Source organism: Lactuca sativa, chromosome 5, assembly GCF_002870075.4.
Source record: "Lactuca sativa cultivar Salinas chromosome 5, Lsat_Salinas_v11, whole genome shotgun sequence".
NCBI classification, from domain to species: Eukaryota; Viridiplantae; Streptophyta; class Magnoliopsida; order Asterales; family Asteraceae; genus Lactuca; species Lactuca sativa.
In genome coordinates this window covers 272,507,609-272,534,022 of record NC_056627.2, presented here as the reverse complement: position 1 = coordinate 272,534,022, position 26,414 = coordinate 272,507,609, and the positions used below count along the sequence as shown (strand labels likewise).

Below are 26,414 nucleotides of genomic sequence, written 5' to 3'. Positions count from 1 at the left end.
AATGCATAAACTAAATCGGTCTTTTCTGGCCGTAAAAATGGGGATGTCACAGTATCAGAGCCTTGGTTTGAGTGAATTGGAGGAACATTCGTGTGAATCCAGTATCAAATCAAGGAAAGATTTTCAAATGGTTTTCAAATGCACTTCAAAATAAGTAAAGGAGGATGAAGAGGGTACGATCAGCCAGAGCCAGTAAGTTGACCCCAAAATACCATACAAGTTATTTGAATATGTGATATGTTAGAACAACATACTAGTACTAGGCTAGGGATCTTCAAGAATTGCATGATAGAATTCCCCGATTACATGATGCCTGCTAGCCTAGGGCTTCCTTTGTATGAAATTGACATCATTACTATAGATATTTAGTGTATGCATCGTGGTTGTGCATAATTAAGATCTTATAGCTTAAGAATGTTTGATTTGACCTTAGGGTAGGATTTAATATTCGAAAGTCTATAGGGTCCCGTATTATGTATGGCTAGCATATGTTAAGTGTTGTAGGGTTGGTGGAAGTTTCATGGTTGGGTGAGTTGTGTGAGGCTGGGAGACCGGTCGCGTGCTATGTAGCATTCCTCTAGGAGTGAGGATTGAGCGCTCGTTATGTTTGTATGTGTTGTTAGGGTGTTGTGATGATACTTGAGACAAATATGGGTAGGTGTGGAAGGTAGTATGGGCCCGTACTATTGAAAGCACATGACCCATACGCGTATCAAGGAAGTCACAACCTCTAGGGTTTTGGTTGGGGAGATAGTTTCCAGGCTTTTATGAGGAATGTATGATGTCCTTCTTGATGAATTTCAATATGGTGGTTACGAGGCGCATTGGAGTAGGATTCGGTTCAGGATCAGAAGCAGGAGAGGGTGGTTAGGATGGATCAACACCACCCGAGGTCATTGGTCAGATGAGGACAAATGAGTTGGATGCTAGGATTCGTGAGATCATGCATGATGAGGTTGTTGCTATGTTCTGGGCTTAGTTACCAGAAATGTTTGGGTCCATCAAGACTGCCATGGTTGTGTAATTCGATGAGCGCTATGCAGCTCTTGTAGAGACAGTTGCCGCAGCAGCCGTAGTGTCTGTAGCAGCGGCAGGGGGAGGAGCCGGTCGGGGCTTTCTGTAACGTCCTAAAATTCATGACTAAAAATTTCTTTTCATAAAACATTACTTAAAGCAAAGTCATCAATACAAAACTTAATCAGAGTATTAATTTCCAAAACACATGTTCGTTATCAGAGTAAACATTCCCAGGCTGTCTAATCTATGGTGTGTGCCATACGATCACCCCGAGCTCTTCCCTCCGCTACCGGATGTACCTGAAACCAAAATTGAAAACCATAAGCACGAAGCTTAGTGAGTTCCCCACCCTACCACATACCATGCATAACCACATACTGCACATACTGGGCCACGCCCGCTATCCTAGGCCTCGCCCCCTGCCTCGGGCCTCGCCCGCTACAACGGCCCCGCCGCTCCAGGCCCCGCCTGGCTTCGAGCCCCGCTCGGATACAGATCTGTTTCACTTAGGCCTCGCCTGTCACAGGGCCTCTCCCGCTAACATATACTAGCACATAAACATATCACATCACATAAGCTAAACACATACTAACGAATCTTGTCCTAAGGCCTCGCCTGCCTTTGGGCCTCGCCCTTGTCCTGCTACTGATGAGTCATGGAACCCCGTCCATACTCCTGCTGATAGTGAGGTACGGGCCCAGCCCACCCTCACTCCTTCCCTAACTTGGGCCTCGCCCCTGATCTGCTGCTAATGAGATATGGAACACCATCCACACTCTGCTATTAGTGAGTTACGGGACCTCGCCCACACCCACCTCCCTACCAGGCACATACAAGTATCACACAGACAACAAGTATAAACTATCACATAAACCATTCCTTGGGCACCCGCTCGCTATCATTGGACCTCGTCCTGAATATCATACTAGCATACTGTGCCTAGGGCTAACCCCCAGGTCTTCTACTCATAACTACATGGGTCGGCATTGTGGCCGTAGACCCATTCACACAAAAGGGAAACTCACCTGCACTTGCTGATAACCCATCTAGCTGCTGCCCGACAACTCACCGAACTCCTGCTCCCCTAGCTCCTCGAGCTACCAATATCAATGCAACACTTAGTCTAACTATCCCCCCGGAAGTCAACTAAGTTAACTCTGGTCAATGATAAAGTCCTGGTCAAAGTCAACCTTCCTAGTCAACCCTACTCGCCGAGTCTGCCTACTGACTCACTGAGTTCGTATGCTCAGAGTCCTTCCATTCGCGACTCGACTCGCCGAGTCTACCGATTTCCGAGTCCTGACCTGTCCCACTCACCGAGTCTCCACTCGACTCACTGATTCGAGTCTCAAATCGAAAGGTTTGGGGTTTCGCATCCTGACTCGCCGAGTCCAAGAACAGACTCGCCGAGTACAAGGTAATCTTCATCTGACTCGACGACCTGTTCATCCCACTCGTCGAGTTGCTCCTAATCTTCATGCTACTCATCTAGTCCACTCAAAGGACTCGCCGAGTCCATTTAGATCCTCAAACATGCAGAGGGCTTTTGAGTCATGCATGGACTCCAAACTGTAGATCTACCCTTCCCAAGCCTATTCCTCACGTAAAGTTGCAAACTTTACGTGTAAAGAAGGAGATTTAGGCTAAACACGCCATAAACTAGGGTTTAAGGCAAGGAGGCTCTACAATCAACTCAAGGACAATTACTTTATGCTTCACAAGGCCAAAATATGCTTAGATCCGAAGTAGCAACTTCAGATCTGGCTTCCAACTCAAATGGATAACTAATCATGGCTAAAAAGCCCCAAAACTCCCAACTAGAATAGATCTACATGAAGGAAACGACTTAGTACCTTCAATAACTCAGAAAGGTTCCATAAACTCCATATCTAAGGCCAATCCTTGAAGCTTCAATGATTCCCCTCTTCCTTCTTCCTTCAAATCACCCAAAAATGGCTTAGAAACTTGAATGAGCAACAATGGGGCTTAGGGTTCGGTGTTCTGGGTGAAAGAGGCAGTAAAGGAACCCTAGGGGAGAGAATGAGACGTTTAAATAGGCTCCAAGTCCCGAATTTAGGGTTTTCCTCGTTCAGACCAGAATCGCCGAGTCTCCTTGGCCGACTCGCCGAGTCGGTCACTTACTCCTTGACCCGGATCCCGCTCGGACTCGCCGAGTTCCTCCTTGGACTCGACGAGTCGTCTTTAAAACTTAGGGTTTCCTTTCCTTTCTTTGCCTTCCTGACTTTGGGTGTTACACTTTCAGTATCGAGACTTCGATAACACGAAGCCCCCTACCTTTGACGGAGTTTAGGATCCGATTGTTGCGATGAGATAGTTGTCGGACGTGGAGGGATGTTTCTTCACGTGTTCATGCCCTGCTGATCAAAGGGTGAGGTGTGCTTTGAAACTGCTAAGGCTCAAGGCAAAGGATTGGTGGAGGTTGACTACAGGATCATATTCTGACGTGCAGAGGGATACGGTTACTTGGGATCAGTTCCGAGACATGTTCAGTACCCGTTATGTTTTGCGGGTTGAGAGGGAGAGGTTGGCTCAGGAGTTTTTGGAGCTGAAACAGGATTCAGAGTCGGTGACGAATATCACCAAGATGTTTGCAGAGAGGGCGATGTTTTGCCCTGAGTTTGCTTCGGAGCAGGCTCAGATGACCCGGTACCTGAGATGCTCAAGACGGATATCAGGCAATTTGTATCCACGCAGAGTTGTAATAACTTAATGGTTTTTGAATGGATTAAAATGTTTTAAATTGGCGTAAATTTTATGGGTGTTAGAAATATGTTTATTAAACTATGAATATGATATTTTAAACTATGAATATATCTTATACACAATATCTGTTTTTTAAAAATCAAATTTTCTATTAAAATTGTGTATATTTTGCTGCAAAAATAAAATGGAATGTATTAAAAAATATTTCCAAAGAAATTAAAAACTATAATGTTTGTTCAATTAAATTGTGAATATGATCAGAAAATGCCATTGAATTTGATTTTAGCCTAACGGCGGTCCAATGACGGCTCGGCTGCGCTCTAACGATGATCTCACGGCTGTCCAATAACAAGTGGCAACTAGTTGTAAAATAGAGAATGAAAACGTTTGTTTATTATAATATTAATGTTTGAGTTGTCTAAAATGTTATTAATGAAAACATTTTAAAAAATGGTTCTCATGGTTCTTAATTTTTTTCGGTTCTCATTCAAACCACTCGCTATATATATATATATATATATATATATATATATATATATATATATATATATATATATATATATATATATATATATATATATATATATATATATATATACACACACAACCTTTATTTTTTGGCCATTGGCCTACCAACGACAAAGGTGAGTTTTCTGGTCACTGTTACTGTTGGAAATTTAACAAAAATTATGATTTTTTTAAAACTTCGGACATATATATATATATATATATATATATATATATATATATATATATATATATATATATATATATATATATATATATATATATATATATATATATATATTATTAGTGGGTTATGTTTTTCTCCGTGGGAGCTTCGAGACGGTTTATAATGTATCCAAAATATGGGTGAATGAGGTATCGATACTAAAAATTGGGTATTTGAAATAAAATTTGGCAAAAAAAATGGATGCATTTTTGCGTCTAGAGCAGTGGCGGTGGAAGAAATTTTGATATCAGGTACAAACATTATCAATATATATTCTATGTAGTTATCATATCACGAACATTAAAAAACATGTTACAATATCTTAAGTTGGGAGTACAATAACATAGAACATGTTTACAAATAATTTTTTTTATATACATAAAATAATTTTTTGTGGATGTTGTAGTAGTTTCAACGCCCCATCTAGCTCCGCCACTAGTCCACAGGAGATTAGGGTATTTAATATAACAGTGGGTGCCAAAGAGGGGATTTTTAGTAAAACTTAGATTTTTGAAGGGTTATTTAGCGGTAAAATTTGTGGGGTCACCTTCTAGTGGCGTTCATGCACCCCACTTAGACCATTCCAACTCATTTTTATTTTTTTCCCCATAAATAGAGTAAAAAATAGAATAGATAGTGTTTAATCTCCAACCTACTCTATTTTCAACTCATTTTTTACCCCAACCAGTATATTCCTAAAGTATTTTATTTTTATAACTTATATATATTATCAAATACACCCCTCTACTAATTAGATTTTAACAAATACTCTATATATTATATTTTTTCATTACAGAAATATTATAAATCATATTATCATAAATAAAATGTTTATATATAATAAATTTAAATTAAATATTAGTTTATTATAAATAATTATTAAATAAATAATATTAAATTTATAATAAATATATCAAGATCACAATCATATTTGATTACTATATTTTATAAACTATGTTACCGTATTTCAAGTCTTTAGTATATTTTTAATTTTCTTATATGAATTCGATAAATAAATATTAAACTCTATATTTATGATTAGTTAATATAAATTTGTATATAATATGATATTGCAAATATTAAATATTACATTTAAATTATAATTAATAGACAAAAATAAACTAAAAATGTATAAAATAAAAATGAGTCTGACTAAAATTAGCAACCGAAACTTCAACTCCATTTTTGGAGATATGAATAGTATAACCCCAAATATGGGGTTATACTATTCATATCTCCAAAAATAGAGATGAAATGTGGTAGGGTTGGAGGAGAATGGGAAAAAAATAGAATTTGGGGGTGGGTTGGAGATGCCCTTAAAAGTGGCTAGATCCGCTACCGGATGTGAAAATATGGAGGTGGAAGTTCAAATCGGGTGGCTTTGGATGTGGCCGAGGAAGAGGTTGTGGATCTCGAAAAAGTCGAGATAGTAATAAACATGTCCAACGAGATGTCATTTTACATATTACGGGTGTTAAGAACAATAAAAAATGGTTGAGAGAAAACTTTGGATGTGACTGTGGTGGAGGTCAAGATGGTTTGAAAAAAAAGGTGATGAAACGTTGTTGTGAGTGAGGAGTGTAAATAAACGATTAAGAGGTGATTGTTTGGTTCATTGTTTATTTAGCAGGCCAATTTATCACGGGTTGATCTTTTTTAGTTTGTTTCATTTAGCGTTTGGTTAAAGAATTACAAGTCAAGGGTTTTAGGGGACGTTTGTTTCGCATGGTTCCAAAGGAATTAAAGGGAATTGGAAACTAAATTCAAAGGGAAAGCGTGTTCGGCTTATGGAATGAATGGAATTCGATTTCCATAATACCAATTTCATTCCTTATTTGAAAGATTTCCAATTCTTCCGTCTTTATTCAAGATTCTAAATTCAATTCCTTATTTGTCTTCCTATTATCTATGCGATGCGAGAAATAAAAAAAAATCATCTCTTTCGTTTTCATATCTTTTCCAGTATTACGTTCTCCCTGATTATATATTTCCTCATTGGCAATTTCCAAACAATTTACATATTTCGATTGCTGCTGTTGTGACATCGTATTTTCTGTGGTTCAACTGTTCTTCGTAGTTGTTGTATCATCTCCATTTACAGGTAAGCCTCATAAATCCTTTTATTTTTCTGCAACCAACTATGTTATACTATTGATTTATACAAATTCCGTATCTTCTTTCATCTTTGCTTGATCACTGCTGTTTTACTTCATCTATAGTTTATTTGGTTAAAGTATCGAGTATTATCTATACATACATATAGACTTGTAAATTTTTTTGGATTAGATTTACTGTTGGGATGTGAAATCATTTTTTTATAAGTATGCACACCAAGTGTTTGTGCTTTTGCCTTTGTGAAATAAATAACTACTTTGTCTTTACAAAGTGTATGTGCAACATGCATATCCTTCTGATTTGCCCATTCAGTCCACTCCTGTAAATGGTTCTGAAGCTATATAATTGTTTCATCTTTTTTTAGCATGTGAGATGCATTTGTCATATGGGTTGGCTGAAAACTAGGATGGGAAGAAACAGTAGCATCATTTTCTTTTGGTGGGATTGAAAGAGATTAGTCATGTACAAATCTCAACATATAATCTTTTGGTAGTAGCAATCTTCCTACATTACCAAAAACTAATAATACCCATAATAACCCTCTTACGTTGTTAGCACCATCTGAAATTGAGTGATCTCTTTCAAACCCACCAAAAGAGAATGATGTTCATATTTCTTTCAATCCTAGTTTTTCAGGTACCTTATGTGACTAATGAATCTCACATGTTAAAAAGATGAAAAACTATGAAACTGGTTCAATTTGTACAAGAGCTTTAGAACTAATGTAAATTCACAAAATGGTGTTGATAGATTTGTTAGTTTTTTACTTTCATGTATTTTTAATTAGATAAACTGTTGGTTGACTCATTTCTTTAACCTATGACCAAATAACAAAAAGAAAAAAGTTGTTGTACACGACAACAGAAAAAGCAAATAGATGATGAAAATATGAGAGACTTTTGTTTGTATTCAAAACTACTACCCTATATTTTATTCATATCACTTAAAGGCTATATGTAGCCTTCCATACATAATCACACGTGGGAAGAAAAATAAATGAATAAAATACTACTGATAAAACTATGATAAATTGCATCATATGTCTTACTAAATATGTTAAATACAAATTTACTCCCTTCAAAATATTTTACCCATGAAATCTTCTATGGAATTATTTTTCTAGTCGTATGATCATGTGTGGTATTAATGGACAACATCTTTTTTTGTATAATGTGACAATTTATTAACGATTAAAGTAATAATATTATGTCTTTCAAGTGAATTATATATATATATATATATATATATATATATATATATATATATATATATATATATATATATATATATATATATATATTTTGGGAGATGAACAGGAAATGGCACGACTTAGTCTAACTAGAATCAAACATAGAAAAATATAAGCAAAATAGTCGTTACATTTTGGAATGAAGTTATGACAATTGTTACATGGTTTTTATCACGGTGTGCAAGTTACTACAAATATATAGAAGTGGTAAACCACGTATCAAAAACATATCGTCGAATGTGGATCGGCAAGCAATATTGCATAAATACGCTTACAAAAGCGACACTACATGCATATCACACGTTAGGATGACTTGCAGATGTTTCACAAAGTTGTGTGAAATGCTTCACACATTAGGTGGGTTAAGAACAACTAGACATATGGATATTGATGAGCAAGTGGCCATATTTCTTCACATTATTGCACATAATGTGAAGAATCGGGTCATGATAGGTCGTTTCCAGCGTTCTGGAGAAACAATTAGCAAAATTGTTACTCGAGTTTGCAATGCGGTGATAAGGTTGCATCCACATTTGCTTAAGAAACTCGAACCTATTACAGAAAACTCTACGGATCAAAGATGGAAGTGGTTCAAGGTATAAGTACTACATATAAAATTTTCAATTAGTCCATGTATTTCTTGATATGACATATAACCATTTTTTGTATTTCGTGTAGAACTGTCTGGGAGCTTTAGATGGAACACACATAAAGTGCTTAGTGCCACTTAAAGACAAGGCTAAATATAGGACAAGAAAAAATGATATTGCCACAAATGTCTTAGGGGTGTGTTCACAAGATATGCATTTTATCTATGTTTTATCGGGATGGGAGGGCTCGGCTGCGGATGGTAGAGTGCTTCGAGATGCCCTACTTAGGACACATGGATTGAAGGTCCCGAGACCGGGTATGTATAATAATTTGTATTACAGATATGTATTATTTATTAATTATTAGTCATACTAACTATACTACATATATAGGTTATTATTTGGTAGATGCTGGTTATACAAATGGTGAAGGTTTCTTATCCCTGTATAGAGGTCAAAGATATCATTTGAATGATTAGCGTGTTGGACACCAACCAACTACACCTAAAGAATGATTTAACATGAGACATTCATCTGCGAGAAATTTTATAGAAAGATGTTTTGGTATTTTGAAGGCAAGATGGGGAATTTTAAGGGACAACTCACATTATCCAATTGATCTAACAAATAAGATTATAATGGCATGTTGTCTTCTTCATAATTATATAAGGCAGGAAATGACAATTGATCCATTTGAGAACCGATTTGAACTAGATGAGGGAACCGGAGATGTCGGTGGTGGAGACGATGATCATATCACTACTGTTGGTGTATCAACCGAGTGGACTACATTTAGAAACAATTTAGCGCAAAGTATGTTTGATTTTTGGAATACTACCCATTGATCCTTTCTCCTTTTGTTATGTTTATCAATTACTATGATCGAATTTATGCCACATTTTTTATTTTCAATAAAGAACTTTAATTTGTTTTGTCCAATTATCTTTGTTATATACATGGTTGGGTATTTTTTTTTATTGCATGCATTGTTTCGTCTAATTTTTATGTTTATAACAGTAAGTGTGATGGAAAAAAGCATAAACTATTGCAACTGGACAATAACTGAAGATGCCAAGCTCGTGGAAGCATTGGTATATATGGTGAACATGGGAGGATTTAAAGCGGATAATGGTTTTAAATCTGGATACTTACAACATCTAGAAACGGCATTGAAGGAAAAAATTCCTAACTCTGGCATATTGGGTAAACCCCACATTGAGTCAAGGATCAAAACCATGAAAAAAGATTGGCAAGTCGTTTATGATATGGTGAATGGTACGAACACAAGCGGTTTTGGTTATGATAGCTCCACTCATTCTGTAACAGCTGAACCAACGGTTTGGGATTCTTACATACAGGTACAACACTAAAAATTTTATATATTTTTTTACTTCCTAATTATTTGTATTATAATTTTATGTTCTAACCTTTTTATGATACAAAATAGGTTCATAAAGAGGCAGGAAAATGGAGAAATAAGATATTTCCTCATTGCGAGGATTTATGTATCATCTTTGAGAAGGATAGAGCTCAAGGGGATAAAGCCAAGGATTTTGCCCAAATGGAAGAAGATGCAAACAATGAAGAACAATTTGAACAAATAGAAGATGGCTTTGAAGATCAAACCACAGAAAATGAAGAATCTTCAAACATAGGCTCAAAGAAGAGAAAAAGAGTTGATGTTGTTATTAAGGGAATAACCATTGCAGCTAACCTCCTTGGAGAAAATCTTGAAAAAGCAGCTAATAGCATGAATCAAGCAATACTAGGAGAAACAGAAGTACAAAAAAAAAGCTTCGATGGTGATTCCTGAAATTTCAAAAATGCAGTCATTGAGTGCCTTGGATAGGTTCAAAGCAAGTAGGAAAATAATGCGTTATCCGGAAACCGTATTAAGTTTTTGAAATTTGGATGGAGAAGATCGGGAGGATTTTGTGAGGTTCATGTTGGAAGAGTAATATGATTACGAACTAGGTATCTAGATATTATTTTAAATAGTGCTTGGTTAACTTATTTTTGTTTTTTCCTTTTTTTAATTTTAGATTGGAAATAATGAATGACATTTGTTGCTTTATGTTATTATATATAATCGTTTTATTTCTATTTAAAAATACTTTTATAATTTTTATGTGTTTGATGAAATACAAGTCAGGTATTTTTTAATTTATAATTTATAGAAGAGCTCAATAAAAAAATATTGTAATTATATAAAACTTTGCTATGTTTATTAAAAATACGAATAAGGAAAAAAAATCACTACAAAGGGTATTTTTGTCAAATTACAAAAATCATTTTCCAATTCCTCTGGAAAATCAACAAACCAAACAGAAAACAGATTTCATTCCATGTCAACCAAACACATTTAAGTTTCTATTACATTCCGATTCCAATTCCTTCAGATTCCGATTCCTTTTACAGATTCCATTCCTTTCAAAAACATTCTGCAACACAAAGGCAACCTAAGTGTTTAATGGATTCATTTTGTCAAAAGACAACGTGGCCAATGAGGAGATTAACTAGAACTTGCTAGACAAGTAGCAATCCGAGAAGAAAGAAATGTAAAGTTTGAAGAGATAACAGGGTTGCTAGTGTTGGAATAATCCAGAAGTTTAGAAGAATTTATCTAGTTTATTTTTTTGAATTATTAGTCATTATCTTTTCTTCCTGCATTTTAGAGATAAACCCATCTAGTTAGTTTGATTTGTTTCTTTCAAGTATAAGTAGGAACGTTATTATGATGTTACAGAGAGTTTTTTAAGTTCAATAAAAACCCAGCAGAAAGTTGGACGAAAATACCCTTCAATTGCTTCTTCTTGTTCTCTGTTCCCCTGTTCTTATTTCTTGCAGTTAGAGTTAAGCACGTTCTATTTTGTGTCAAGCAGGTCCTGATTTCATTTGGTATCAGAGCTAACCAAGTTAGTTGCAAGAAACACACCCACAATAATGGACGGTCAGAAGAAAGATGGCCCGTTTTCGCTCCATTACCCACTGTTGACCAGAAGCAATTATGTTGCCTGGGCTATCAAGATGAAGGTATTCATGCAAGCTCAAGAAGTATGGGAAGATATTGAGCCTAAGAACCCTCAGAATCCTGTCAGTGGCAAGAAAGATAAGATAGCAATGGCTGTCATCTACCAAGCCAATCCTGAAGATATTTTGTTGTCTTTGGCGGAGAAGCAGACAGCAAAGGAAGCTTGGGAAACGCTCAAAACCATGTACATGGGTGTCGATCGTGTACGAACGGCAAAGGTACAAACTCTAAAAGCAGAGTTCGAGGTTTTGAATACGAAGGAGTCGGAGAATGTGGATGAATTTGCAGCAAAGGTGAGCAATATTGTAAGCAATATTCGAGCTTTAGGAGACAAGATTGAGGAAGCGTATGTGGCTAAGAAACTACTACGGGCAGTGTCATCAAAATTCTTGCAAATTGCATCAACCATCGAGCAGTTTGCAGACCTCGACCAAATGACAGTGGAGGAGGTGGTTGGAAGATTAAAAGCTCATGAAGAGAGAATTAAAGGCCATAGTGAAATAGATGAGAAAAAGGTCCTGTTAACTCAACAAGGATGGCTTGAAAAATCCAAGAAGCAAGGAGAAGATGAGTCAAGATCTTCGAAGTGTTCAAACCGGTCCAGCTCAAGCAATAATCAAGGTCGAGGAAGAGGACGTGGAAGAAGTTATAATAACTACAGAGGAGGTCGTCGAGGAGGCAACTCCTTCCAACATCGTGACGGTAGTCGTGGATCATCTGGTGTCCGGGATAAAAGTAAGGTAAAGTGTTACAATTGTCAAGACCTTGGTCACTATGCCTTTGATTGTAAGAATCCACAAAAAGAAAGGATCTTGGAAGCAAATTTAACCCAAGGAAATCTTGATGATGAACCGGCCTTATTATTAACTGCATGTAAAGAAGCCTATGATGTTCAAGAAGTTTTCTTGAATGAAGAAAAAGTGAACCCAAAGTTAAGATCAGCAGGAGATGAATCCAGTAACACAAACATTTGGTACTTGGATAATGGTGCTAGTAACCATATGAGAGGTCAAAAAGAGAAGTTCCGTGAATTAAACCAATCCATTCAAGGCTTTGTGAAATTTGGTGATGGCTCAAAAGTACGTATAGAAGGAAAAGGATCGATTATGTTCAAGTGCAAGAATGGGGAATATCGTGTACTAAAGGAGGTTTATTATATCCCGAGTTTATGTAGTAATATAATCAGCCTAGGTCAATTGGCTGAAGGTGGTGACCGGATTTTGATGCTTGGCTCGTTTCTGTGGATACATGATGTGCAAGGAAGACTCCTTATGAAGGTAAAAAGATCACCCAACCGTTTGTATAAAATTGTTTTGGAAGATGTCGGATCAAAATGTTTACTTGGGAAAATTAGTGAACCGGCTAAATTGTGGCATGCCCGGATGGGACATGTGAGTTTTTCATCGCTTAAACTCATGTCGGACACAGAAATGGTTCAAGGACTGCCAAGATTGACTAATCCTACAGGTTTGTGTGAAGGCTGTTTAGTGGGTAAACAAACTCGAACGCCTTACCCCTCACACACGAACTTCAGGGCCAGTAGGAGACTAGAGTTGGTTCATGGGGACCTTTGTGGCCCAATTTCGCCACCCACGCCATCCGGGAACAGGTATTTCTTTTTATTAGTTGATGATTTCAGCAGAGTTATGTGGATATACCTGATAAAGACAAAAGACCAAGTATTTGGGGTGTTCAAGAAATTCAGAGCATTAGTAGAAACCGAAACAAGTGAAAAGTTGAAAGTTTTCCGTACAGATCGTGGGGGGGAATTTCTTTCAAAAGAATTCACCTCCTACTGTGAAGAGACCGATTTAATACGACACTACACGGCTCCGTACTCTCCTTAACAGAACGGAGTCATGGAAAGACGGAATCGTACAATTGTAGAAATGGCGAGATGTACACTTAAAAACATGCAAGTACCTGAAACGCTATGGGGTGAAGCAGTACGTAATGCGGTATATATTCTAAATAGGGTGACAACAAAGGCACTCGATGAGGTAACTCCATATCAGATGTGGACCGGTAGAAAACCTAACATTGAGCATCTAAGGGTGTTTGGTTGTGTAGCACACATGCGAGTGACTGGCGGTCATCTTAAGAAACTTGACAACTGGAGCAAGGCAATGGTTCACCTAGGAACAGAAACAGGGACAAAAGCCTATAGATTGCTTGATCCAGAGACAGGGGACATTCGGGTGAGTAGAGATGTCCGTTTTGAAGAAGAGAAAATGTGGTCATGGGGTAAATCGGAGAAATTCAAAGCTACTCCAGGAATGACTTTTACAATTGAAGATTTTATTCCACTGAATGAAGGAAATGAAGTAGAAATAGAACTTTACATGCCTGAACTTGATGATAGTGGGTATGCACATGAAAATGAAAATACTACAGAGGACATTCCATCAGAAACCCCTGTACCATCTAGTCCAAAAACTGCCACTCCAACACCCCTAACTCCAGTGAGCTCAACCGGATCCGCTAGCACCACCTCAAGTTCCACAGGTGGAGGAGCTCCTAAAAGATTTCGCACTTTGACAGACCTGTATGAAGATAGTGAATAACTTTTACTCCTGAATGATAGTGAAGAACCAACCACTTACACTTTAGCTTCTAAACACAAGGATTGGAATGATGCAATGAAGTGTGAACTCGATGCAATTGAAAAAAACAGGACCTGGTCACTTGTAGACCTACCACCGGGACGCAAACCAATTGGACTCAAGTGGGTCTATAAGGTAAAGAAGGACCCAAACGGAAAAGTGATAAAACACAAAGCACGGTTGGTGGCAAAGGGCTATCTTCAGAAGGCATGGATAGATTTTGACGAGGTTTATGCTCCAGTGGCACGAATTGAAACGGTACGTATTTTACTTGGACTTTCGGGTAAAAATGGGTGGAATGTACACCACCTAGATGTCAAATCTGCGTTTCTATACGGAGAACTAGAACAAGAAGTATATGTGAGGGCTTTGTAAACCATGATCAGCCAAATAAGGTATATAAACTATCCAAAGCACTTTACGGGCTCCGACAAGCTCCTAGAGCTTGGAATGTAAAATTGGATAGGTGTCTCAAACAACTTGGATTCAAAAGATGCTTGCAAGAGTATGCTGTTTACACAAGGAATAAAGATGGGAAACTTTTGATTATAGGCGTATATGTTGACGATCTTATTGTCACAGGAAATTATGATACAGAGATAAAGAAGTTTAAGAATCAGATGAATAAGGAATTTGAAATGAGTGATCTGGGAAAGTTGTCGTATTATCTTGGAATTGAAGTACATCAACATGAAGGCGGAATCTCATTGAAACAAGAAGCCAACGCTAAGACAATACTTAAGAAAACTGGAATGATAGATTGTAATGCATGTAAGTACCCCATGGAGCCCAAGCTAGAACTAACCAAGGATGAGGATGGAAGTCAGGTAGATGCTACTGAATACAGGAGTGTAGTTGGTGCATTGAGGTATTTAACCCATACCCGACCCGACATCTCCTATGATGTCGGGTTGGTAAGCAGGTTCATGGAAAAACCCACAATTCAACACTTGAAGGCTGTGAAACATATCTTAAGATATGTGAAAGGGACTATGGATTATGGCCTGGTTTATGCAAGAGGTAGTGGTGAAGACATTGTTACAGGTTACACCGATAGTGACTATGCGAGAGATGTAAACGATAGAAGAAGCACGGGTGGAATGGAATTCTATCTAAATGAAAACTTAGTCACCTGGGCATCACAGAAGCAGCGATGTGTTGCTCTTTCTACCTGTGAAGCTGAGTTCATGGCAGCAACCACAGCAACCTGTCAAGGAATCTGGATCAGAAGGCTACTTAGTGAGATAACTAAGTGCAACATCAAACCACCGGTATTGTATCTCGACAATAAACCTGCTCTTGACCTGGCAAAGAACCCCGTTTTTCACGGGAGGAGTAAACATATCGATACAAGATTCCATTTTATAAGAGAATGTGTTGAGAATGGAGAAGTCATAGTTGAACATGTGAGCACCAATAAGCAACGAGGCAGATATTCTCACCAAGTCGATGACAAGAACCAAGTTTGAAGAGATGAGAGACTTGCTAGGCGTGAAGCAAGTTACCACTTCTGGATCAGGGGGAAATTGTTGGAATAATCCAGAAGTTTAGAAGAATTTATCTAGTTTATTTTTTGAATTTTTAGTCATTATCTTTTCTTCCTGCATTATTATGATGTTACAGAGAGTTTTTTAAGTTCAATAAAAACCCAGCAGAAAGTTGGACGAAAATACCCTTCAATTGCTTCTTCTTGTTCTCTGTTCCCCTGTTCTTATTTCTTGCAGTTAGGCCATCTCCAATGCCATTTAATGGGGAGTTTAATGGGAAAAAAAAATCTAGGTGGCAGTTGAATGAACATAGAAACCATTGTGGAGGGGGTTGATTGAATGAGGGGTTTAATCCCCATTCAACCGTGGTATGGCTTTTGTTATGTTTTTTTTTTTTTTTTTTTTCAATTTATTATATAAGCTTATTTTTTCTTTCTTTTTTTTTTTTCTCATTTTATTGTAAACACTTTTTTTTTGTTTTTCTTTCTCAATAAAAAGTAATATTTAATATTTTTTTTACAATAAACTATATATATATATATATATATATATATATATATATATATATATATATATATATATATATATATATATATATCATACTTTATTTTATTTTATATTCAATAATTTAATTTATTAAGTTACTTCATATTTTTTATTCTAAACAATAAAAAAAATATATAAATCTTAAAAACATTTTAAAAAAATAACATCTTATTTATTATAATACAACATAGTGATATTACATATTAATAAAACATTCCCAAATATGCTCCATTAAATCATGTCGAAGAGCATGATGTACGGCATTATCGCGTAGTTCAGAGTTTCTTTGAATTTGATATTTAACTTCTTCGACAGGTCCTCGATTCACACGTATAGGAGGATCAACATCATCTGACCAATTACTAATTGCATTTCCTTCATTTTCTACGATCATATTATGTAATATAATGCATGTATACATTATATCCTTTATGTTTTTAAGTTGCCACGATCTTGCTGGACCTCGTACAATTGCCCAACGAGATTGCAGAACACCAAATGCTCTCTCCACATCCTTTCTTGCAGCCTCTTGCATTTCTTTAAACTTGATCCTTTTTGGGTCGGCCGGATGTGGAAAATTTTTAACCATTGTAGCCCATTCAGGATATATACCATCTGCAAGATAATATCCTTTTGTGTATGTTCTTCCATTAACAGTAAAATTGCATTCAGGAGCATAACCTTGTAATACATCATTGAATAACGGTGACTGGTTAAGTACATTATTGTCATTGTTAGACCCGGCAACCTCGAAATATGCATGCCATATCCAAAGGTCTTGTGATGCAACTGCTTCCAACATAATTGTTGGACAACCTTGATCACCTCGAGTATATTGACCTTGCCATGCAACCGGGCAATTTTTCCAAGGCCAATGCATGCAATCAATACTTCCAAGCAAACCAGGAAACCCGTGCTTTTCTGAATGTTTTTGTAGTAAATTTTGGATGTCATTAGCATTTGGTTTTCTCAAATAATGGCTTGAATAAGCCTCAATCACGCATCGACAAAAGTTTTGTAGACATTCGATTGAAGTTGATTCACCAATTCGTATGTATTCATCAAAGAGGTCACCAGTTGTGCCATATGCCAACTGGCGTATGGCAGCAGTGCATTTTTGCAAAGGGGAAAGACCATTGTTTCCTAAGGCATCTTTTCTTTGTTGAAAATAAATAGAATGGTTAGAGATACCGTTAACTATTTGAACAAATAGTTCTCGCCTCATTCGAAATCTTCGTCTAAACGTTTGAGGTGGGAAAACAGGATGCTCATCGAAATAGTCTTTCTAAAGACGTTTATGCCCTTCTTCACGATTTCTATCTATATATCTTCGACTTTGCCCAGGACGTCTTGAACTTTCAGCATCTGACTGTTCTGCTTCCAAGCATTTTAGCTCCTTATATAGTTGAAATGTAGAATTACTTGTGAGATGGTTGATTATGAATTCAAAAGCAGAATCGTCTGAGGATGATGATGACATCGTATAAGAAAGATATAAGAAATAGTTTGAATTGGTAGGTATGAAATAATAAAAACGTTGTATTCTTTTATAGCAAAAATATAGAGTCAAATGAAATTCAAATTAAAGTAAAATGAAATCCAAATTACATTCGAATGAAATTGAAATTAAAGTAAAATGAAATTGAAATTAAGGTGAAATGAAATCCAAATTAAAGTTAAATGAAATTGAAATTGGAGTCAAATGAAATTGAAATTAAAGTGAAATGAAATCCAAATTAAAGTTAAATGAAATTGAAATTGGTGTCAAATGAAATTGAAATTAAAGTGGAATGAAATCCAAATTAAAGTTAAATAAAATTGAAATTTGAGTCAAATGAAATTGAAATTAAAGTGGAATGAAATCCAAATTAAAGGCAAATGCACACAAGATGTTCAACTCTATAAATAAAGACGAACATATTATATTCTCATTCACACCTACCAACCATCTGATACACCAATCATGAATCCGAATTACTATACACACTTGTTATCTTCTTATGATCCCGAAAATCCAAACAATCATCCACAACATCCATACCCAAATCCAAACAATCATCTACAATATCCATATCCAAGTCCAAACAATTTTCCGCAATATCCATACCCAAATCCAAATAATCATTCACAACATTCATACCAAAATGCATACCCAGATTCTACCAGCCCGGATCCTCCCCATATTCCAGAAAATGAGCCAACACCAACAGAAACTCCTACCAGCAAACGACAAAAAAATAAAAAAACCTACTGGAGCAAAGAAGAAGAAATGCTGTTGGCAAAAGCTTGGCTACAAATTTCAGAAGATAGCATTACTGGAAGTCAACAACGTGATAAAGAGTTCTGGAGACGAATTATTGCATACTATGAAAAAAGCAACACGTCAAACGTTGCAAGAACTCAAGCCAACCTCAAAACGCATTGGCATTACATGAACCCATTTGCAGTTGCATTTAATCAAATGTATATAGTGTTGAAAAGTCAACACCTCAGTGGATGGTCTGAGGATGATCTCAAACGTGCAACTTTTGAGCATTATCATGCTAGATATGGTGCCGATTTTAGGCACGAACATATTTGGAATATCGTTAAAAATGAACAGAAATGGAAAGGTTCAAGCACTGCATCTGGGGTATCTATGTCTTCATCAAATACAGAATCTTTCATTAACCTGGATAATGATGAAATTACCACTCGTCCAATTGGTAGGAATGCAGCAAAAAAAGCAGCAAAAGGGAAATCTACCAATTCCACTTCGTCATCTGGTAATAGGCTTGATGAAATACTTGAAAAACATATAGAAGAAAATAAAAAGACTTTTGAACGCTATCAAAACTCTTTGGATATGAAAAATGCATTGAAAGAAAGAAAGATGAAGATTAAAGAAGAAAAGGTAAAGAATGATGAAATTTCAATCATTTTCATGGATCCCACTACCATGTCAGAAGATGGACGTGAAATTTGGAGAAATCGTTGTGACGAAATTAAGATAAAATACAATATGAAGTAAAATTTGTATTTTAGATATCGTACTTTTTATTTAGTATATTATTTGTAACTTTTAATTTCTAAATTGTAATCTTTAATTAATATTTAGTAATTGTAACTTTGAATTTCTAATTAATGTAATATTCTAGTTTTATTTATTAATATTATTTATAAAAAATATTAAAATGATGATGTGGAAATCCATTGAACTCTTAAGAGTTTAATGGAGTGTAGAATTTAATAGGTTAAATGGTATAGTTAGTGGAATGCTGATGTGGCAATCCATTGAACTCTTAAGAGTTCAATGCATTGGAGATGACCTTAGAGTTAAGCACGTTCAGTTTTGTGTCAAGCAGGTCCTGATTTCAGCTAGGACTAAAAATGGTGCAAGCTTCTGAATTAGCGGATCGGAATATGTTGGGATAATTCATAATCTAAAACCTTTTAATCTCAGGATATTTTGGGAAACTTTCCTTTTACGTAGGTTTTGTGTTAGATGAGGATATTTAGATGAGGATATTCGTTTTATTATCATAAATAAAGTTAATATTTAAGATGTTTTAATTATGTTTTTCCAAACAAATTAGACCTTGTTCACCAAAGTAATTATAAGTTCGTTTTTCTTCTTTATATTCCCCTGTTATTCTGTTTCTCAGATTGATACCTTGAAAAACCTACGTCTCTCTTGAGTCTGTTATCGCTCTGCTCCCGCCATCCATAAACATACGCGCTCCTTCATTCCTTAAAAACCATTGCGCAGACACAATAACCGTTCCTGGTGATGGCAACCCTTTTGTTGAACCACCCGATGATGACTGCACAGATATCAAAAGCCCCCATGACAATGGCAAACCTTTTGTTGAACGCTGCGCAGACGCCAAAACCCTCCATGGCGACGACGGGAAACCTTTTGTTGACCCCTCCGCTTTTGTTGATCCCTCCGCTGATGATGTTTGCCCTAAAATCCACTCAACAGCCTCCTCTCTTTAAAAATAGTTTCTTGAATACTTCTCGCTCTAAAAAAAGTTTCTCATATACTCCGCCAACATCCTCCTCGACGCGCCCTCTGTCTCTTCGTCTTTCTTGGAACAATGCTGCCGTACCCATCTCTCCTGTCCATAAAAAGGTCTGTTTATTTTTCTTTTTCATATGTTGCATCCCGTAATCTTATGCAGTCATATAAAACATGTTCTTATTCTTAGTTTTCGTTTTCCTTTACACGATTTTCGTCAGGACCACAAGGGTTTTGGTGGCAACATGAGCTGCGCTGATTTTTGGGGCCCTTTGTCGGGTTGGGATGATGTGGTGCAAATGGAGAAAAAGGTTCGTGGACTGCATTTGTTAAACTAATTTCTTCTTCATGAAATTCCGGTTTATTTGCATAGTTGTGGCCAATATTTATATGGGTATTTTTTATGTGCGACTACTGTAATATTACTGACTTTCTGCATCATCTGTGAAGTTCGTGTGTGGATGGGCGGCCAAAGAGGACAGTACTGTTGCAGGGACCGAAGATGGTATGTAACATTTTTTTTTAAATGTGGGTATTACATTGACAACAGAAATTCATTGTATATTTTTTTTTGAGTTACATTACAGACATACAGGAGGCAAAAAGAAAAATTCATAAAACAATAACGAGGTCTGATGGTAAACTGAGACGAAAGATATGCATGATTATTGTCGGAGCTTCTTTTTGTGTACTTGTAGCATTTGTCCTACCAAAACAACCGGCATCGAGTTGGGTAGTTGACCCTGAGCATTTATCCAGTGCAATGAAGGATATATTTTTTGGTGCCTTCTTCCTAGGCAGCTTTCATTCAAATCAATAAAAAAATTAATAAAAAGATTCTGGCTTCTAATGTCAGATTTTGCCCCCACCTTGTTGCGTATGTGGCACTCATGGTATTACCTTCAAAGTTGGAAAAATTTTGGAAAAAGAAAAGATAGAAACCCGAGTAAAAAACAATGCGTAACTTTCAATGATGTGGAAGGTGTTGATGCTGCCAAGGCTGAACTTCTTGAGGTAATTTACTAATTTGTCCCCCTTTGCTTATTATGACTTGGGATATATGATGAAAGAAAGATTATAAATCCTGCATGCATGTTGTTGAACTTTTGTAGATCGTCTCATGCATTAAAGGAGATAGTAAATATATGAAACTTGGGGCGAAATTACCACGAGGGGTTCTGCTTGCGGGTCCCCCGGGAACCGGAAAAACATTGTTGGCCCGTGCAGTGGCCGGAGAAGCTAATGTGGCGTTTTTCTCGATGTCTGCTAGTGAATTTGTCGAGATTTTTGCTGGTAACGGGGCTGCCCGTGTTCGAAATCTTTTCAGCGATGCCAGAAAACGTTCACCGTCTATTATTTTCATTGATGAGATAGATGCTGTTGGAGGGCAACGTGGAATATCTTTCAATAGTGAACGTGATCAAACTTTAAACCAGGTAAATATTATTTTAATTTAATGCTCATGGTCAAAGTTAAACAAGGAAATAGTTGACATAAAATGTGGTGTTTGATGTGTTAGCTTTTGACTGAGATGGATGGATTTGAGAAGGGTGCAACTGTGGTGGTTATAGCGGCTACTAACAGACCGGAGTTGCTGGATTCTGCTTTGATGAGACCGGGTCGGTTTTCCAGGAAAGTGGTTGTGGGTAAACCAGATGAAGATGGAAGAAGAAAGATTTTTTCCTTATATTTAGAAAAGGTGCCCATGGACAAGGAGGACAAACAAGTCATTTGTGACATTGTTGCTTCACGTACACCAGGGTTAGTTGGGGCTGATCTTGAAAATATAGCTAATGAGGCTGTAATGCTTGCTGCTCGTACAGGTTTGTGCTAAACTTAACATTTACTTAAGTGTTTAGACATGACAATGTCTTGAGTATGTTTGGGTATGTTGTTAATTAGGTGGTGATTATGTGACCAAGGAGGATGTTCTTCAAGCTCTTGAGAGGTCCACAACCAAGATTTGTAATGATGATGCTACCAGTGAAGCTAAGTCACCGTATTTGTTTGGACAAATGGCACTAGAAAGTGTGCAAGCCGGGGGATATTGATTTCGAACTAATCATCTATAGGATTCGTTCAAGATGGAGAATTCAATTTTGGTTTTATTAGATTTCGTATTTCTAGCTTGTAAGTATATAGATCTTTTGGCTCATTGGAATAGGTTGTTAAAAGTGTTAGTTAGGCTAAATTTAACCAAAGTGACATAAAGTGACTAAAATTTTTGCATATGTTTATTTGTTTGGGATGAGAACATATTAATAAAAACTTTGAAGGTTTAACACTAATCTTGTCAATGTCGGGATCCTATTTACGATTATTTTCATGTACTTTGCAAAATCATGATTGTGAGATCCTACCAAAACTGACATATTTATATTTTTACAACATTCGGTCACATACTTAATGTGTAGTGATCGAAGCGCAATGGTACATATGGTCACATTAGCATTAATAAACACTATAGCACCTAAGGACACCAAAAGTAAACAAAATTTGAAGCATGTTAACAATAAGTGCCACCATTTTACTCGCATCTTAAGCAAACTCTGTTGTTGATCATTTACTTATAAAATGAAATTTTTAGGTTTTCACTAACCTTCAACCATTTTAAACATTAATATATCAAACTAAAATGAACTCAACCATCAACTATTTCATGACATTGATTTTTAGGAAGAATTGTGTCTATATGTCCTTCTAAACTTTCATAATTATATGTATATCATTATAAATCTTCAAAATTACATGTATATACTTACATACGTATATAACCAATTACTTAATTTAATCATAACTAATTGACAAATTTTCATAATTAGTCCCTGTGGTTTACAGAATATCGCACTTTGAGGACTTCTTAGCTAAAAGTCATGTGAATGGTCCTTAAGGTTTCAGTTCATTGCATGATTGGTCCTTGACCCTAACCCCGTCACTTTTGTACCGTTAGTGCAGGTTTTATCTTTTCATCTTATTGTGCATCAGAGTATATAATGTAAGCCCCACCTTTGTGTCCTTCTACTTCTCATTCCTTACCTCTGTTCTTCCCTCCCCACTCACATTCTATTCCAAAAAAGAAGAAGATGGTGATATGCCACTGTGTAAGGCCGATGATTTTGGTGACATCGTGGACCGATTTGAACCTAGGTCGTCAATTCTGGTCATGCTCAAGGTTAGGAGGAACATGCAACTTTTTTTGGATGGTTCGACCCTCCCATGTGCCCTAGGTCAAATGTTGTGATTCTGGGGTTGTTGTGTGGAAGAAACAATCTTGAAGCAAGATTGATGATGGTGAAATGGTTACTTTGTCTGAGTTGGTTGTTTTTCTTGGTGTATTACTTTTTCAAGTAAAAAATCAAGAAGGTTTTGGGGGGAAATCTGTGATTTGGAATCTGTGTTTTGATCCCATTTTTGTTATAGCTTTTGAAGGATTTTCCCTGTGATTGTATGTAATGTTGGGACAAGAAAATATAATGGATATTATATGTAATGTAAGTTTGATATTTAGTTATAATGTGAACTGGTATTAGCAAGGAAGCAAATTTTCAATTTGATTGCATATAAGTGTAATGTTGATTATTAATGTGCAATAACATAACCAAAAAACTAGTTACCAAACTGGCATTACCAAAATTGAAAATGTACTAGTTCAAACATAGCAGAGCAAAATACCATTAACCATAATGCATGTAAGTGAAATATCATGTTACAAACATACAATACCCAAAATAACTATCAAAAGTAATTGTTTCTACAAATATACCATAACCAAACTTAGTAAACATGTTCTAACTTTACTTAGACATAATAGCAAAAGCATACTTAAAACTACAAAGTAAACTACAACATATTTCCCCTTCTTCTGTCCACTCCCCTTTCCATCTTTACCAGGACCTCCCTGCCCCTTGCATGTCCTGGCATTGTGACCTTTGTTGTGGCACTTGCTGCAAGTGACTGTCAAGTATTTCCTACTTAAAATGGTACTTTGAGTTGACTCATTGGTTACCCCTCTTCCTTTTTTTCTTTGGCCTGCCAACATATAAACAAATTTATATGGTTACATATCAACAAGTTTAGTAAATAGTTTCAAACTAAATTATGCAAAACATGTATAACAACAAACATGTTTATGATGTTTGGGTGGGAGAAGGGTTGTTGGACAATCAGATTTAGGCCACATGCTCCTTCCATTTATTGGGTCAATTGTGTGTTGGTACATAACATTCCATGTACTAAGCCAGTAACATTTGCCCACCCAAGCCTCAGGATCTCCACATTCTGACCCATTCTGCATCTTATCATACATTGCAGCAATAGCATGCTGGCATGGAATACCTGTAATGTCCCATTTCCTGCAACTGCAACTCCTTTCTTTCAAGTTCACAACATACTGCTCCATCCATAGACCAGTCACTTGATATTTACCAGCTCCATTGAATATAACCCTCATCTTATTTTCCTCTGTCTTATTGTTTTCTAATATTGTTGTTGCAGTTTGTACTTAGAGAACCTTTGCATTTGTCTAGCACTTTATGAACATTTACTATTCTATTTGTGAGGTATTCTCTAATAAATTCTAAACAAGTGATTATAGGTTTGTCCCTAGCATCATCTAACTTGGATTTAAATGCCTTACACAAGTTATTTGTCAAACTATCACTCAATGCCCTTCCTATGTATAAAACTAAACAATTAATTAGTGAAATTAGTTATGAAATATGTTAGTGAAAAGAGTATGATACATACCAGAGAAATGGGATCTTGCCCAGTGTTTTGTAGGAATTTTACTTAACCACTCATGTGCTTTTGGGTTAAGCTTTTTTAGTTTCTCCATAGCCCTATTAAATTTTGGTATGTTGTATACTTTTCCACAAAACCATACTGCTTCCCTCAATTCATCTCCTTTGTGTTTCAATTTCATGTTGTCATACACATGTCTTAAACAGAACCTTTTCTCAGCTGATGGAAATAGCTTCTCTATTGCAGCCAAGATTCCCTGTGGGTACAATTAAAATAAGTTAGTAAATGAAATTTTAAAAAAAAAGTAAATTTTTTTGAAGTTAGACGGTACCTTTTTCCGATCTGAAATGAAAGTGAAGTTAGATGAAGAATTCAAATCTAAGTCATCACCTAAGTGTTCCAAAAACCATGTCCAAGAGTTAATATTTTCAATTTCTACAATGGCATATGCAACTAGGTAAATGTCATTGTTCGAATCAAGCCCAACTGCAATGAGGATCTATCCAGGAAATGGACCCTTCAAAAACGTACCATCAAATCCAAGAAAATCCCTGAAGTTCAAATCTACTTCTGGAATAAGAAAATGATAATGCAAAATTTTCCTTTCTATGTACCCTATTCTCAAACCATTGTATCCAACTCATGCACAGAGAAAATGTCAATATCTACGAATTCAACATAGTCTATTGTTCCATCTACGTACCTTCTCCCAAGGCTTTTTGTGAATATCACACCATGATGAATTTTCAGTGTGATGTAGTTGCTTATTCCCTCTGAAATAAAGAATAACAAAAAAAACCAACTATTTGGGTGTAATTTCATATCGACAAAATCTATGATCACTTTAGTAAGTCACTTACGGTATATCCTTTCCAAATCATAGTTTTATGCTTTCGTGTGTTTGGAACGAACTGACCATAACGTTAACACCATTATTGTTTTCAATCGAACTAGACGATGATCATCGCCTTGTGTTGTGTTGTAGAAGAGGAAGATGAATGTGAAAGGGTAATGGGTAGCTGGGGAAGATGCAGATCTTTGTACTTAATTGCAGAGATCATGCGTATATTATATGCATAATGAAATATTATGTCACAACTAGCATTTTAGCTAGGAGATTCTATTCTCATGTAAACATTCATCCAGTGTAATAACTTGTACCTTAAGCGAATATCATACTCTATGCTCATTCAAATACATCTCATATGTTCAACTAAGGGTTGAAAACCCTAGAAATCCCGGTTCCAGTTTAATATGAACTAGGATTTTCTTATTGGGCCTAATAGGCCAATAAACCCCCAATTTGACTACTTTAGGCCTAGGAACCCTAATTGGGCTCTAACTAGACCCAATTCTTGAAACTATAACATTTTGGGCCATTTGGGCCTAGAATGATTCATTATATCTCTAATGGGCCTTGATGGGCCATAAATGACTTAATTAGACCTAATGGGCCATAAACCAATTCCTTTTACCATATTGGGCCGTGAACCCTCATAAGGGCCCAATGGGCCGAAAAATACTATTGGGCTTCATAAAATTCGAACAAAGCCAAGAAAGGGCCAAAACCATTTCATCT

General features: G+C 36.3%; 4 protein-coding genes and 1 pseudogene across 4 annotated transcripts; 4 read left to right on the top strand and 1 right to left on the bottom strand.

The window, feature by feature from the left end:
- The first annotated feature begins 5,813 nt into the window (after positions 1-5,813).
- LOC111918668 (uncharacterized) lies at positions 5,814-10,490 on the top strand. The gene is made up of 6 exons (XM_023914298.3): positions 5,814-6,575; positions 8,024-8,434; positions 8,517-8,745; positions 8,822-9,241; positions 9,446-9,786; positions 9,876-10,490. Exons 4-6 carry the CDS (start codon positions 8,950-8,952, stop codon positions 10,239-10,241), a joined length of 999 nt encoding a protein of 332 aa, XP_023770066.1. The 5' UTR covers positions 5,814-6,575; positions 8,024-8,434; positions 8,517-8,745; positions 8,822-8,949; the 3' UTR covers positions 10,242-10,490.
- A 5,801-nt stretch (positions 10,491-16,291) lies between these two features.
- On the bottom strand, positions 16,292-17,592 carry LOC128126014 (protein ALP1-like; annotated as a pseudogene).
- Positions 17,593-18,058: 466 nt separating this feature from the next.
- LOC122197919 (glutathione S-transferase T3-like) lies at positions 18,059-19,105 on the top strand. The gene has a single exon (XM_042902108.2). The coding sequence runs from the start codon at positions 18,059-18,061 to the stop codon at positions 19,103-19,105; it is 1,047 nt and encodes a 348-aa protein (XP_042758042.2).
- Positions 19,106-19,864: 759 nt separating this feature from the next.
- LOC111918696 (uncharacterized) lies at positions 19,865-21,552 on the top strand. The gene is made up of 6 exons (XM_042902107.1): positions 19,865-20,209; positions 20,317-20,406; positions 20,546-20,600; positions 20,683-20,733; positions 20,952-21,109; positions 21,208-21,552. The coding sequence occupies exons 1-6, from the start codon at positions 19,865-19,867 to the stop codon at positions 21,550-21,552; spliced, it is 1,044 nt and encodes a 347-aa protein (XP_042758041.1).
- On the top strand, positions 21,212-22,383 carry LOC122194418 (probable inactive ATP-dependent zinc metalloprotease FTSHI 3, chloroplastic). Its single transcript, XM_042902297.2, has 2 exons — positions 21,212-21,918; positions 21,998-22,383. Exons 1-2 carry the CDS (start codon positions 21,627-21,629, stop codon positions 22,144-22,146), a joined length of 441 nt encoding a protein of 146 aa, XP_042758231.1. The 5' UTR covers positions 21,212-21,626; the 3' UTR covers positions 22,147-22,383.
- Positions 22,384-26,414: the final 4,031 nt, after the last annotated feature.